This window comes from Podarcis muralis, chromosome 11, assembly GCF_964188315.1.
Source record: "Podarcis muralis chromosome 11, rPodMur119.hap1.1, whole genome shotgun sequence".
NCBI classification, from domain to species: Eukaryota; Metazoa; Chordata; class Lepidosauria; order Squamata; family Lacertidae; genus Podarcis; species Podarcis muralis.
Genome location: NC_135665.1, coordinates 2,513,068 through 2,528,997, shown reverse-complemented (window position 1 = coordinate 2,528,997; position 15,930 = coordinate 2,513,068). Strand labels below are relative to the sequence as shown.

The 15,930-nt window shown below is 41.2% G+C and overlaps 1 protein-coding gene across 2 annotated transcripts; it reads left to right on the top strand.

Annotated features, from left to right (window-relative positions):
- The first annotated feature begins 13 nt into the window (after positions 1-13).
- On the top strand, positions 14-15,930 carry ABHD17B (abhydrolase domain containing 17B, depalmitoylase). 2 transcript variants are annotated; one of them, XM_028749599.2, is made up of 5 exons: positions 69-189; positions 3,406-3,555; positions 4,958-5,432; positions 10,113-10,292; positions 10,876-15,930. In XM_028749599.2, the coding sequence occupies exons 3-5, from the start codon at positions 4,966-4,968 to the stop codon at positions 11,093-11,095; spliced, it is 867 nt and encodes a 288-aa protein (XP_028605432.1). In that variant the 5' UTR covers positions 69-189; positions 3,406-3,555; positions 4,958-4,965; the 3' UTR covers positions 11,096-15,930. The 2 variants fall into 2 exon arrangements, with proteins under 2 accessions (XP_028605433.1, XP_028605432.1); XM_028749600.2 differs by lacking the exon at positions 3,406-3,555 and having other exon boundaries at positions 14-189.

Here is a 15,930-nt window from a genome sequence, read left to right as displayed (position 1 = left end):
AGGCGACGGCGCCGCTCCATTGGTCGCTGCTCGGGCTGCCTCGCTCGCCCCGCCGCTCCGGCCGGAGTCCAGCCTCGCCTCGCCCCAGCCCGGCCGCCTCCTCATCCCCACGCCGGGCGGCTCCCCGGGCTGCCCTGAGGGAGCGAGCGCGGCGCCCCGCCGGAGAGGCCCCTGAGGCGGAGCTGCCAGGTGAGAGTCGGGGGGGGGGGCTCGGGCCTGGCGGGGGGGGAGGTGCGCGCGCAGCCGAGACCCCGCCGCCCCCCTCGCCCCCCCCTCAGCCCCTGGAGGAGCCCCGGAGCCCACGAGGAGCGGCGCCCGCCCTCTCGCCGGGGGGGGGGGGGGTCGTCGAGTCCGTGGGAGGCAGAAGCGGGCCGGGGCCTGGTTCGCCTGCCAGGCGGCCGGTCTCGGCTTCCCCCTCGGGGCGGGAGCAGGGAGAGCCGCGGAGGGCCGCCTCCATTGCTGCTCGGAGCTCGCCTTCCTGCCCTCTCTGCGCTCCAGGTCCCTTCTCTGCCCCGAGGGGTCTCCAGACGCGGCAGCCTGGAGCGGAGTTGGAATGATGGCAGCAGACTTGTAAACAAGCATCTTTTGCTGCTTCCACTTCTCCGCTAAACTGAGCTGGAAAACATGTTAGTGTGTCATTGCTGCTGAGGCTGTGAGAGTCCCGAAGTCTTGTGAATGGTGCAAAGAGGTACCAGTCTGGGACACAATGTAGGATTTCAGCTGTTATGAATGGGCAGATTGTGTGCTCTTTTTTTAAACAGAAAGTGCTATAGTGTAGGTCTTTGCCATGTGAAAATGTCCAGTTGGAATTAGTTGCAGTATCATTCCGTTTCATTGATTTTTCTTGGTAACTTCATTCTTTTCTTGGGGAGAAAAACTTTGCTTACTTGAAACAGATCAGGTGTTCTTTAGGACTTTGAGCTAGACTTCTTGTGACACAAATCAGGAAAATGTTTCTTAATATTACTTGCCGTTAATTTCTACAGGAAGCATGTGTGTTAGTTCCCAGTTGCAATATACAGTGGTACCTCGGGTTAAGTACTTAATTGGTTCCGGAGGTCCGTTCTTAACCTGAAACTGTTCAGCCAGATAGTGGAGATGTCAGTTGCCAAATGTGACAACAAGACATCTTCACTTGGTCACAGTCGTGAAACGCACCTGGTACCTGGGGAATTTCGAACACTGTGCCTGGTACCTTCCCATCAGTGAGGATTTGTGGATTTTTTTAAAAAATAGTTTTTTATTAGTTTTATGTAAAGTTATACACAATAACCATAACCATTCCAAAAAAAGGAAAATAAAAAAGGTTTTTTCGAACCTTCAGACCTCCTTCCCTCCCTCCATGGATTCCATTTCAAAAGGTTTATTCTTTTTTTCCTGCATCTTTTACCGTTATCCATCTATTACATAATCATAGTAACCAAAGTTCATTTCACTTTACAAGTGTCATTGTATTCCTGCCAATGATTTCAACTGTCTACAGTGGTCTTTTAAATATATTTAAAAATTATTCCAGTCTTTTAAGAATACTTGGTCTTCCTTGTTTCTGATTTTCCCCGTTAGTCTTGCTATTTCTGCGTATTCCATCAGTTTGGTCTGCCACTCTTCTCTGGTCGGTACTTCTCCTTCTTTCAATCTCTGGGCTAGAAGCATCCTTGCTGCTGTTGTTGCATACATGAATGGTCTTTTATTTTGTTTTGGTAGTTCCTCACCTATTATACCTATCAAAAAAGCCTCTGTTTTTTTAACAAAAGTATTCTTAAACATTATCTTTTACTCATTATATATCATTTCCCAGAATACCTTTACCATTCCACAGGACCACCACATATGATAAAAGGTACCTTCTTTCCTTTTACATTTCCAGCACAAATTTGAGCTGGTTCTATACATTTTCGCAATTTTAATCGGAGTCAGATACTAACGGTATAGCATTTTCATATAGTTTTCTTTCAACGAACAGCAAGCTGTAAACTTCAATCCTCTTTCCATAACTTTTCCCATGATGAAAGTTGTAGATTATAACCAAAATCTCTTGCCCAATGTATCATCACTGATTTAACTTCTTGCATCTTTAGTAAACCATTCCAAAAGTAATTTATACATTTTTGAAAATAATTTCACATTATTTTCCAACAGATCCCTTTCAAACCTTGTCATCTCTGTCAAAACCCTTTTTTTATCTACAGTGGTACCTCGGGTTACATACGCTTCAGGTTACAGACTCCGCTAACCCAGAAATAGTACCTCAGGTTAAGAACTTTGCTTCAGGATGAGAACGGAAATCGTGCGGCGGCAGCAGGAGACACCATTAGCTAAAGTGGTACCTCAGGTTAAGACTGTTTCAGGTTAAGCACGGACCTCCGAAACGAATTAAGTACTTAACCCGAGTTACCACTGTAATTTGAAAACATCATTTAATTGATGATATTGTAACCAATATGTTAATAACTTTCTAATGTCTTCAAAAAATTTCAATTTTAATTGGTCTTCCACTTCTATTAGCAATTCTTTGTAAGTTGCCTAATCACCTCTCATATTTAATTTTTTAACCGATATTATTTCTAATGGGAAGAGCCACCATGGTGTCCTCCACTCTAATAGATTTTTATACCTCTCCCATACCTCGTAGATTGATTTTCTTATCAAGTTCAGGAATCCCTTATGCACTCTTGTTTTTCCATACCATCAATATGCATGCCACCCATACCTGTTATCATGACCTAACAGGTCTAATATATCTGTATTTTTAACACTATCCAATCCCAAAGCCAGCATAGGCAGGACGCTTCATAATATAACTTCAAGTCTGGCAGGGAGAAGCCACCTCTTTCTTTAGAGTCTATCAACAACTTATATTTAATCCTTGGTTTTTCCCCATGCCAGATAAATTTAGATAATCATTTTTTGCCATTCTTTAAAGTGGCCTGCCCTACTGGTCACAGGTATTGATTGAAACAGAAATAACATTTTTGGTAGCACATTCATTTTTATAACCGATATCCTTCCCCAGAATGATAAATTCATCCTTCCCCACAGCTCTATTATTTATTTATTTATTTATTTCCATGTAGGTATGTAATTGTCCTTAAAGATATTTATATTTTTTGTGGTTAACCACACCCCTAGGTATTTGACCTTTTTTACACTTAATTCTGTGATCTGTTGTAGTAATTCTTTAGATTATACTGTCATATTTTTCACCAAAATTTTGTTTTTTATTTTATTAAGCTTAAAACCAGCAACTTGTCCAAACTCCTGAATCTTTTCTAATACCTTTGGTACACTTACCAAAGGTTCCTCCACTGTTATTACAAGGTCATCTGCAAAGGCTTTCAGTTTGTATTCTCTATTCCCCACCGTAATTCCTTTTACTCCATCATCTGCTCTTATGTTCCTTGCCAGGATTTGTGGATTCAAATAGTAATCAAGCACTGGCATTGGAAGAAGTTCGTATTGTTAGTGGTTCTTATGAGCCCTTTTAGGCTGAAGAGCTGGATAGAAAGTTTGCATCAATACAAAGAAACTTCTCGTTCTGAGCTTTCCCCAAATCAGGTTTGTGGCGTTTGATCATGTCATGAATCCAAAGTGAGTATCTTCTGTTATTTTTGTGGCCATTGAACACACTCATTTGTTGACAGGTGGCACCCCTTTAAAAATGGTTTAATAGGTTAATTATCCCGTTTTGCATCTATAGCATAACTTACATATTGTATGGGATTTCAATTTGAGCTTTTTAATTTGGTTTTCCAATTATCAAGATAAGGTGTTTTTTGGTGTGTGTTTTGAGACTCTTACTTGAAAAAGTGTATAGTTCCTTCCAGATGCATTATCATCTCCAAACTTGATTTACTATGCTCCATTCTTGACTGTTCATCAGTTAAAATAATTCTTGGAAAAGCCGAATTGTACTGTATGCAGAAGAGCCACCTGGACTGTGAAACAGCAATATCTTTAGAGCAGGGACAGGGAATCTGTGGCCTTCCAGGTGTTGTCTGATTACCACTCTCTTGACCAATGTCCATGCTGTCTGGTAATGATGGGAGTTAGAGTACAACAACATCTGGAAAGCCGCAGGTTCCCCATTTCCTGCTTCAGAGAGAAAGAAGATCTGTTAGGAAGTTGCCTAAGTGGTTTCAACCTGACTATTTTTTCTTAACTTGGATGCAACAAACAGAGCTGCTTAACAGATGCCTAAAACCATGCTATTGACGAACTTGAATTATTTATCCTAATATTGCTTTTGAAATAACTAAAATATCTCACTTAGAATTTGAACTGCTTTAAAAATTACCAACTTAAGAGTTCATAGGAAGCACTGTTAATAGTAGGTAAGCCCTTTATTTAACATGCTCCTATTTCTTAATATAATCAGAAAGAGGGTAATTTCTGCAGTGGTATACTAATAGTAAAATTCTCTTTCCGGACAAATTATCCTGGCATTGACATTCCTTCCATCGTATATGCTGATGTTACTCTATATGCTTTTTTTTCTTACCTGACTTGTATGTTGGCTTTTTATTTTTGTAAACAGCTTTCAATAAAACTTTAAGTTGAAGAAATGTGTATACATTTCTTAAATAAGTATCTAGTTTTGTTTGATATTACTGGCTTCTCAGAAAGATATAAGCACTGACCAAGTACTAACCTATATCAACCTAACATTTGCCTAACATTGAAAAAGAAAAATAGAATGACAAGTCTTTAAACGAGAATCAGTTGGGTGATAGCATACTTCACAATGGACCCATTGAAAAATGGACTTAAATTAGTAATGTTTGCTGATTTTGGTGACTAATTCTTGGTCTGATGGAACTTAGCATGTTTAGCTTAGATGTGAAAAGTTTTTTTGTTCTGCAAATGTAGACAGGCAAATGAATCCCTGGTCTGTTAGTGTTTGATAACATGCATGTATGGGAATCTTACTAGAAGCTCACACTTTTCTCTCTTATTTCAGATTGGAAGATGAATAATCTTTCGTTTAGTGAACTGTGCTGCCTATTCTGTTGTCCACCATGTCCAGGAAAGATTGCTTCCAAACTGGCATTTTTGCCCCCAGATCCTACATACACACTGATGTGTGATGAAAGTGGGAGTCGCTGGACTCTACATCTTTCTGAACGAGCAGACTGGCAATATTCCTCTAGAGAAAAAGATGCCATTGAATGTTTTATGACTAGAACCAGCAAAGGTAACAGGATTGCCTGCATGTTTGTGCGTTGTTCCCCTAATGCCAAGTATACTTTGCTCTTCTCGCACGGGAATGCTGTTGACCTGGGCCAAATGAGCAGCTTCTACATAGGACTTGGTTCACGGATTAACTGCAACATATTTTCATATGATTATTCTGGATATGGAGCAAGTTCTGGAAAACCAACCGAGAAGAATTTATATGCTGACATCGATGCTGCTTGGGTAGCTCTTAGAACAAGGTAAATAGAAATGCATTATTTGTATGTGTATATGCATATGCATATGTATTTATGTTTAATTTGGATAAATGTTTCCATTTAATCAGGTGAGCTTTGTACATCAGTAGTCTGTCCCATATTTTGCCCTTTCACCTATCAGGAAGAGAGAGAGAATAATACTAATTCATTAAATAGCAAAGAAAAATAACAGTTTATGTTGGCAGAGCCCATAGCAAATGGATTAGTTATTTCGTAATTTTACATCAGGAAGGAGAGCCAAGTGAGAGTCTTCTTGCTCGAATTCTTACTGCTGATTCATCTCTTTAGAAAATATATATTTCTGTTCTGAAACTGAACCATTTCAGTCCAGTGGAGATTGAGTGTTTGAATGTTTCCTTATTTCAGAAAAGAATCTGCAGATATGTAGAGTCTGCATGTTAAGAACTGGAATTCTAGCCAGCCTTCTTTCTGGCTTGCATACCTATAGCCATTCATTTGTGTTTACCAACACTGGGGGTCCTTTTCTAAACAAATGGCTCCGAATTCTTAAAAGGCAACTTTTCAGTCCAGCTGACTTTAAGCAAGTCTTGCAAATCTTAGGTTTCCTGTTCGCCGCCATCTTTCCATTCACTTACATTTACATACATCTGTGTATACATTCAGACACAAGCACACCTACTAATTTTCTGATAAATTCCAATTTATCAACTCCCCACTTTCTTCTTGTAATTGTGGCTGTCGCTCCTCACTCTTCAAGGATGGAAGAGACACTTGTTTCTCCATGATGTTTTTGACCCAAAGAATGAGCACTCTGCAGCTGTGTGTACAGCCTCTCTGACCAGTAAGGGTTAAGCTGTGCGTGTGTCACACGTTCCAGGCTGGAAACAGCACTGTAGTGCTAATTACTCTTTGAGAGACAAAATAGAGTTTGTGGAGACTAGAACATGTTATTTACCTTGGACCAATTGCTATTGGCCCTAGTAAGTAGGCTGAACAACTAAGGGTGCTTTCTGATCAAATAGTTAAGATTTCTTTAATATGAGGAGGCTGTTGTTTGTCCTTCATTTAAAGGAAATATACATTTAGACTGGTTGATATTTCTGAGGCATTGTGCAGAGATTAACTACTTTCTGCATTCATTATCTACAGGTGAATTTTTAAGACCTTTCTACTGCCAGGTATTTATCCTCTGCAGTGATCTAACATTTTAATTACTTGAAAATAAATCTAAGAGTAGGAAGAAGCTTTTAGGCTTGGTTCTGCTCTACCTTCTAACCTTTTTTCCACCTGGTAGAACATTTGCATTTTAAATACTTGCATATATATAGATTTATGAGTAAAAATAGAGCTATATTTTTATTGTATAGGTTTCTGCATAAAATAGTGTAGAAAAAATGTGCAAATTGTATATTTTGCTAAGATTTGTGCAGCTTTTTTGTGTTCTGATATTTATTAGGAACTGGTCATGCACGTATTGACTAGAAGTGTGTAGGTAAAACTGGATGTTAAGTGAAAGGATCTGGTAGTTGCCCAGATACTGCAAAACATTCCCTGTCCTACAAGTTCCTTGGAGTCTTTCTCAGAAACCTTTTGAATTCATATGGCTCCAAACATTCAGGGAGTGATTCAGTGTCGTGTGAGTGGGTGTCAGCTCCTCTATTGAGACTTCTCCTGTCTGCCTTTCCCTGTCCCCGTGGGACCATCCATAACAGATTGGGGAGGGCTTGAGGGGGAGAAGAAGCTGAACGTCTGGTTGTACAAGTAGATTTCCTTTGCACAAGAGAATGAACATCACTGAGTGTCACCTTAAGAGATTTATTTTATAGCAATAAGGGCTAGTTCTTGATAGTCATGAGTAACACATATATGGTAGTTGAGTGGTGGTATTAAAACAACTTGATAATGAGGCAAGACAGGCATTTTTGGGGAGGGTTTCCTATCATTGGTAAATTCAAATTTGGAAGTGAGACTTAAATTTGAACTGAGAAAGTGATAGTTGTGGTGTGCAAGTATATTAAGTTTGTTACAAAAGTAGAACATTATTGAGGATTCTGCGTTGTGGTAGTCAAAGATCCTAAGCTTAAAAGCTGCATATTGAAAGCTTTGGGTTCCAAAGTTACAAGCCTGCCTCCCCAACCCCACCCTTATTCACCTTCCGTTTTTCTTTTTACCCTAAGATTTATATGCCTGCCAAAATAATTATACCAAAGAACATTCACAATATGCACTCATATAGGTTGTGAGGCTAACACCAACATTTTCTTTATTGTTTCCTCCTTTCTAATATGGAGCTAGGAAACAGAAGAGAGAATGAAAAAAAGATTTCCATCCTAAAATTGTTTCCTAAACATTTTTAATGATTCATTATCTACAGTCTGGCTGCCCATAAGGTAAAGGTAAAGGTACCCCTGCCCGTACAGGCCAGTCGTGTCCAACTCTAGGGTTCTGCGCCCATCTCACTTAAGAGGCCGAGGGCCAGCGCTGTCCGCAGACACTTCTGGGTCACGTGGCCAGCGTGACAAGCTGCATCTGGCGAGCCGGCACCAGCGCAGCACACGGAAATGCCGTTTACCTTCCCGCTATAAAGTGGTACCTATTTATCTACTTGCACTTAGGGATGCTTTTGAACTGCTAGTTGGGCAGGAGCTGGGACCGAAAAATGGGAGCTCACCCCGCCGCGGGGATTCGAACCACCGACCATGCGATCGGCAAGTCCTAGGCACTGAGGTTTTACCCACAGCGCCACCCGCGTCCCCTGGCTGCCCATAACTTTTATAATAAATGGTATTGTCAATATACTGTAGGCAGTGCCATGAGCCCCTTGATTATAGAAGTCTGCCATTTTAGCCAGTCGACATTAAATTAGTAGTGCTCTTTCAAAGACCTAAGCACAGGCTATTCAAAATCATATTGCTGTAATTTAACTGGTGTGTACTCTGCACCAACTGCCGTGTTCTAATTTTAATTTTATGTAATAATCATTCTCTCCATATTGTGTATGTTCAGGCATGAGTACTCTTGCATAAAGCAGCACCTCTCATTCATACAAGGGGGTAGCCTTGGGGTACCCCCGGGTTTGCCAAAGTACAATTTCTTGCCTTTGGAGAAAATTAGTTGATGCTGTAAAACACCCCCACCCACCCTCCCACACCCTTGCTGCTGTATTTTATTAATTATTGGTTTTAAGTATTGTACCGTATTGGCCTGAATATAAGACACACCTGCAAATAAGCCCCACCTTTAAAAATCAAGACTTATTTGCGGGTGTGGCCTGCCTCCCAGCACTACCACCCTGAACTGAGCTGGCGCTGAGCGCCCCGCTCCCCAAGCCAGCACCGATGCTCGATTTTGAGTGTGCTGTGCACCCACCTCCTGGCACTACCGCCCTGGGCAGAGGGGGGAGCAGCTGGCGCCGGCACTTGCTTCCGAGTGCGCTGTGTGCCTGTCTCCCGGCTCTACCACCCTGAATGGGGGGCAGCCAGCGCCCTGTTCCCCAAGCCAGTGCTTTGTTCCAAGTGTGCTGCGTTCCCACCTCCCAGCTCTACCGCCCTGAAAACTTAGTGTTCTATGGCCAGTGAACAGTTAGTTTGCAGGTGGTGATGGAATAGAAAACTGGGTGGATAGGAGAATGAAGTACCACGCAGAAGGGATGACTGGCTGCTGGCATGGCCAGTGAACAAGATATGGCCAGTGAAACTGCCATATTTTGCTGCCGATCCCACCAGTGTATCCTGCTTTCTAGCTTTGTTTCACGTTTGATACAATGAGTGCCTATTGGGTTTGAGTTGGTTGCAGTATGAAGGAAAAATGTTTTCTGTGTCTAAAAGGAGCAATTGGAGAGTAACTGGAAGGTTTGAGTCCCTCTTAGTTTGCTTGTCCAACTTCACAAGAGACACCACGCTAACAGTAAGTTGCCCCGGTCTCCCGAGGGCTGCGCAGAGCTGCCTGCAGTCCCGGGCTTCGCGCAGCTCTCCGCATGCCTGGGGAGACCGGCACGACTTCCCGCCGGGCTCCCTAGGCTTGCGGATAGCAGGCTGTTCTCGGGGCTGGGGTCGGGGGAAGCTCGGGCTTCCCCAGCCCTGCACCTGGGGGGGAATAATTTTTTTTCCCTTTATTCCCCCCCCCCCCAAAAAAAAAACCTAGGTGCGTCCTATGGGGTGAAAAATACGGTATTTGAGGAGTTCTCTGTAGCCTGGACACAGCCACTTGTAATATTTCTCCATAGAAATGTATTTGCCTGCCTTTTTATTACCTTCCCCTTCTGGCACACCCTCCAAGATAGGCAATAAGGCTTGGATATGGTTTTGGTTGCCCTTTTTAGACTAGTTTAGAAAATGTGTGTTTGTAAATAGTTTTTGTTCCTGAATTTGAGAAAGAAATACAGACACTTCTGCCATGCAAATCGTGAATGCCACTTTTATACAGAATGTGCAGGCTGTTTTTAAGAAGGAGCAGCATCTGCTGCGTTTATTGGGTCTCAGAAGTATAATGTTTTACCTACACCTTTAAAAAAAACCTATTTTTTAAAAGCAATTAATTTTATCACAAATTGCAGTATTTGCAGAAATCAAGTTATTTCCTGCCAAGTTTGTTACAGTTGATGAAAGAAGGGGAAATGCTTTGGAGTTTGTATGAGTTTTCTGAAGTGAACATTTGTATATTCAGTAATTTTACTCATGGAATGACATGCTACTTTTTCAGGTACGGAATCCGCCCTGAAAATGTGATTATATATGGACAAAGTATAGGAACGGTGCCATCTGTGGATCTTGCTGCTCGTTATGAAAGTGCTGCTGTAATTCTTCATTCTCCTCTGACCTCTGGGATGCGTGTGGCTTTTCCTGATACCAAGAAGACCTACTGCTTTGATGCATTTCCAAAGTAAGCTGCGGTATTTTCATACAGTTAGATGAACCACCTAGTAAGCACTTCGTAAACAATGAGTAGGGAAGTCACTAGGCTTAAAATAAAGAAGCCTTAATCAGTTCAAAGCTGCTTGATTTTGAATTTTGCTGTGAATGAGACTGTTTAAAATGTCGCGGTCAAAACAATTTCCCCGTCGTCGTCAAACTGGTAACTTCCATATGAATACTTAATACTTTCTAGTATGCCTCAACAGTCTCTCTGTTGGCATTGTGTCAGTTAAATAAGGCACACTTCAGATAAACAAAGAATTCAAAGCTAACAGGTGAACCTAACCCAATATCCGCTAGGGTGGAGGGGCTTACCCTTCCTCTCAAGACCCTGCACTCCCCACATCTGCTCTGGAGGGACCACCAACATGCTGGATCAGATTTGGCAGGCATACAGGCAGCTGCCAGGGGGCTTGGAAGGGGGCGCCCACCCCCCTCACAGGCAGGCCCAGCTGGATATTGCCCAGGGTGCATCAACAAATGTTCCAAGGATGGCTATTTGTGAAGTTGTATACCTTTGCATACTGATTTGTTTTTTTGTGTTCCTATAGCATTGACAAGATCTCTAAAATTACATCCCCGGTGTTAATAATCCATGGGACTGAAGATGAAGTGATTGACTTTTCACATGGCCTAGCATTATTTGAGCGCTGCCAAAGACCTGTTGAGCCACTGTGGGTAGAAGGGGCAGGACACAATGATGTTGAGCTTTATGGACAGTACCTTGAAAGATTAAAACAGTTTGTATCACAGGAACTGGTGAATTTGTAAATTGCTTTATATATTACTTGCTGTTGAATTTCATGGCAGAACTGTAGATCTTTATAGCCACAGCATAAAACCTGATGGTTTTGTTTTCAAATTGGGTCAGTTGCCTTCAAGCGTGTACAGGTAATGATTTGTAAACCTAATTAATGAAGATTTTAATACCAGTATTAGCTGGAACAGTGGATGTTGGGGACAAGCTTGTGTAGTTCAACTATTTTTTGCAAGTTTTCTTAGACTAATACATAAGTCAATTTGAAAGTTTTTCTTAAGATGTACAAAAACCATAGAAAAGAAGGAAAAATTTAATTATGTAAAATCAAATGCTGTAAAAGTGTTGCCAAATGCTTTAGCATATCAAACAAGTTTATATACAATATTTTTAAAACATCTCAAACTGTACTGTGATCTACTCTGTTGCACAGGTATAATTGAAGCAGTTGTAAAGTATAAATAGCCATTATATTTGAAGGAATAGGAAAAAGGAAAAACAACCACTGGAATTTACAGGCCCTATTATATAGGGAGCAAGTCAAAACATGTGTTTTATTATCTTTCATGTCTTGTTCTCAATGTTTTCCTCTTTTCCTGAATGACTAATGGCCAAAAATGCTTATTTAGCCATTTGTGTTGCTCTGCAAAACAAAGGCACAAAATTGTGATTTTTAGAACTACCCCTGTTAACAGGGTACATATTAAAGCAACTAAATGCAGTGGTTTCTCTTAAATCGGTATGAAATACGAATATCATTGTAAATGGCCATTTTGGAAATCATCATGTAAAGAAACAGAACTTGGATAATAATAAACTAATATTTCTCTAACTTTTTTTGTACTGGCAAACATGCAAAGTTGCAGTTGTCATTTCAGATTTGATTTGAATGTTTGTAAGTGTAGGACTAATTGTTTCAATTATTATGAAAAACCTACTAATGTACTCCTATATAGTGAAATGAATGTTGACAACTCATAGTAAAATAAGTTGCCTTTCCCTTGAAATTTTTTTGCTTGAATAAAATATAAAATAGACCTAAAATGTAGCCTAATTTGTAAACAAAGTAATATTCAAATACACACTGTGCTTCTCATTTTAAAGCCTTACATAGTTTACTTGTTCGGCTCATTTTTGTGATTGTCTGGGGAAAATGTATTTTGTATTGTGAATGCCTAGATTCTGATATGTTTAACTCAAATAACAGAAATTCCACACACTTGATACTGAGCTTTTCCTGCAAAGCATAAACAGCAAAGTTCCTGACATAGCACAATTCCCTATGTGACTAAAACATCTTGCCAAAATCTGCTGCTTCCATTATCTTGACCTCTTTCTCCAGTTCTTTGCTATTTTCATAATCCATTTCTGCTTGAGAGAGTCAGCTTGTCTCAGTATACACTTTGCTTAAATGAAGTCATGCTAGCTTCTAATTAAAGCTTAGAGTAGCTTTAATGTTTTCATAAATGAAGGAGTGGACATATTAAGCATACAGGGTAAATGATTTATGGCTTGTCACAGTGCGTAGCAAATATGCTGAAGTTACTGGTTGGATTCAGAGGTGTATCCTATTGGTCCGTTCCACTGTATATAAACACAAACATCATGCAGTATAGTAACAAATTTTGTGCCCCTCCCCAATAAACAGAAGAAATTATGCCATGATCTCCGTCCTTGTTGCAGGCAGTTCCACCTGCATCGCACTGAAGTTGTCCCTTGACTATGTGGAGGAGAGTCAGTTGCAGCAGGGGGGGGGGGGGGGAGGCTAAACAAGCAGACAGCATCTATGAACTGACCTGGAGTTGTGCTAGTTGAGTTAAAAACTTTCTGCTGTTGCTAATTGAAAGAACACACACTCTGTGCTTAAGACTTTATAGATGCCATTATGATTCTGTTTGTTAAATAAGTTGAGACCACAAATTAGAAATGTATGCACCAGCGTAGCATCATACTCCTTGAGGTCGTTTGACTCGACATAATGTTAAGTGCCTATGTAAATTTTGGCTTACAATACTGCAAAATATGCATACATTCATATTAGTTTGGCCTTTGAAAGAGTCACTGAACTTACTGGAGCTGTTGTATACTGTGAAAGTTGAGTTTTTGTAGCTTGATAAGGAACTATAAGGTACGCGGCTGGCGCTGTGGGTTAAACCACAGAGCCTAGGGCTTGCTGATCAGAAGGTCAGCGGTTCAAATCCCCGCAACGGGGTGAGCTCCCGCTGCTCGGTCCCAGCTCCTGCCAACCTAGCAGTTCGAAAGCACCCTTAAGTGCAAGTAGATAAATAGGTACTGCTCCGGAGGGAAGGTAAACGGCGTTTCCGTGCGCTGCTCTGGTTCGCCAGAAGCGACTTAGTCATGCTGGCCACATGACCCGGAAGCTGTATGCTGGCTCCCTTGGCCTATAGAGCAAGATCAGCGCACAACCCCAGAGTTGTCCGTGACGACCTAACGGTCAGGGGTACCTTTACCTTTTTAACTTCACAGGTATCTCTTTACTCCTCTGCACTAGTGAAATCAAAATGTTTAGTTGTTATACTTTACTGAAAGCAGAAATCTATTTAGTCATCAAACTCCAGCTTCACTCCTGTGTATTGTTTAAACATTCAGTAGTTCTAGAGAACGGGACGCGGGTGGCGCTGTGGGTAAAAGCCTCAGCGCCTAGGGCTTGCCGATTGAAAGGTCGGCGGTTCGAATCCCCGCGGCGGGGTGCGCTCCCGTTGTTCGGTCCCAGCGCCTGCCAACCTAGCAGTTCGAAAGCACCCCCGGGTGCAAGTAGATAAATAGGGACCGCTTAATAGCGGGAAGGTAAACGGCGTTCCGTGTGCTGCGCTGGCTCGCCAGATGCAGCTTTGTCATGCTGGCCACGTGACCCGGAAGTGTCTCCGGACAGCGCTGGCCCCCGGCCTCTTGAGTGAGATGGGCGCACAACCCTAGAGTCTGTCAAGACTGGCCCCTACGGGCAGGGGTACCTTTACCTTTACCTTAGTTCTAGAGAAGCTCTGCTAAATTTTCTTCTGTCTGGTCACTTTGTCAGAAATCCATCCCTCAAACATCATTCCTCAAATTGTTTTTATCCAGATGGCCTTTTTGACATGAGGGGGCAATTGGCTCAGTTAATTGCTGAGAGAAAGCTTAACAGTTGACTTTCACCTCATATTAGTACAAGACATGTAAGACTGTGTTCTTTGTTTTCTGTTTGTCTGTTCTGTATGATTCAAAACCTTAATAGTTTTTCACATGAAAAGCTGCTCCAATAAAACTCAACTTAATTCCAAAGTACACCATCACAGAAACTTACATTTATTCTAGGGGTTGTTTTATTTTTTTTAATGAAGTAAAATCAGGGCAGCGATATAGGTGGCCACATAATAGCTGTTAGAGCTATCCGGGGTTGGTAACTTAAATTAGTTAGTCTACATGTGAAATCCACATTTGTCTTTGGGTAAAGCAGCTTATAAATTCATGGTAGGATTACAGTTGTATTATTAATATATAACTTATAGTTGTGTAGGAAGCTAACTTTTATTATGTCCACACTATCCCACATTTCTGATTGTAGCTGTGAAGAATGTGGGAGAATTTACCTCACTGTATAGCTTGATGCTACAGACAGCCACCCCCCTGGATGGCGCTGCCTTACAGTGACTTGGGCAGTGGCTGCTATGTGCCATTGTCCTCTCCTGTCCATCCTGGAGGGTGTTGTGGGCAAAATGATCCATTTTTATCAGCTAGTAAAGAGGCAGGCTGCAGCCTCTGGATGTGGTTGGCCAGAAGATAGTAATTATTAGTGTGAAAAAGCATTAATATACTCCCCCCCTTTTTTATATATATTTAGAGAAGTATGATGTGCTTTGCCATGCCAGGACTAATTCCTAATGATTTAACAAACTTGGGTCATGCCCAACATATTAGCTGTGGAAACATTGATGCAACCTAGTAATCTAGACATAGACTACCGTAATATACCTTTTGAAAATACTGGAAATAAGTTCAAATTTGCTTATGCTTAGGTAGAATCAAATTACACTACTCAAAACACATTTTGCACGAGGCATTGGGGTTGGGCTTTTGGTCAAGAGCGGTAAGTATGGCTTCTAAAAATGTATTTGCAGTAGAGCTTTGCATGGGCATTAAAGCCAAGCCCTGTCACCCAGCATACACTCCATAGTTCCAAGTAAGGCTTGATGCTCATTCTGTACTGATACTTTTTAAATATATACAGTATAGGGCTGATAGTGGCAACTGGGATAACTTTTGCAAATGATCACTGCATCTTTTCACTGTCAAGTGAAAGGGTAGTGGCCAGAAAAAGCTTGTCATCTTTATTTTAGAATTGGTGCTAAAATGCAGTATGAACTACAGACTAGGAGATTCATTTCATTCCTGTGCGTTATAAGCTTGGCAACTCTTGATGTTCATGATTTTGGGGGAATGAAGGTGGTTGAGTTGGATCCTATAGCCTGAGAGCAAAATGGGCACATGATGTGTGACTTCAGGCTGAGCACTACCTCAAACTGGTCTGGTTACTTAGGGATATTTGAGACCCTCACAATTGAAAGTGTGCTTCGAATACAATTATGGAAGTGTTGCTTTGGTAAAGAGGTTAATTAATGTTTCTACAGGCAATGCAAGGAATTATCTGAAATGGAAACTATTTGCATTGACTTAAATCTAAACCACGTTAATGCTACTAATGTTTTGCTTGTGTTATTTCTCTTCTCTTAAAATTCGGTTTATCTAAAGTTGGGTCTAAGCTTTACCCACTGTTAATTGTTTAAACATTCTGCTGATTATTGTACATGAAGACAACTCAAAGACAACACAAATAAAGCCTATCTTTTGACTA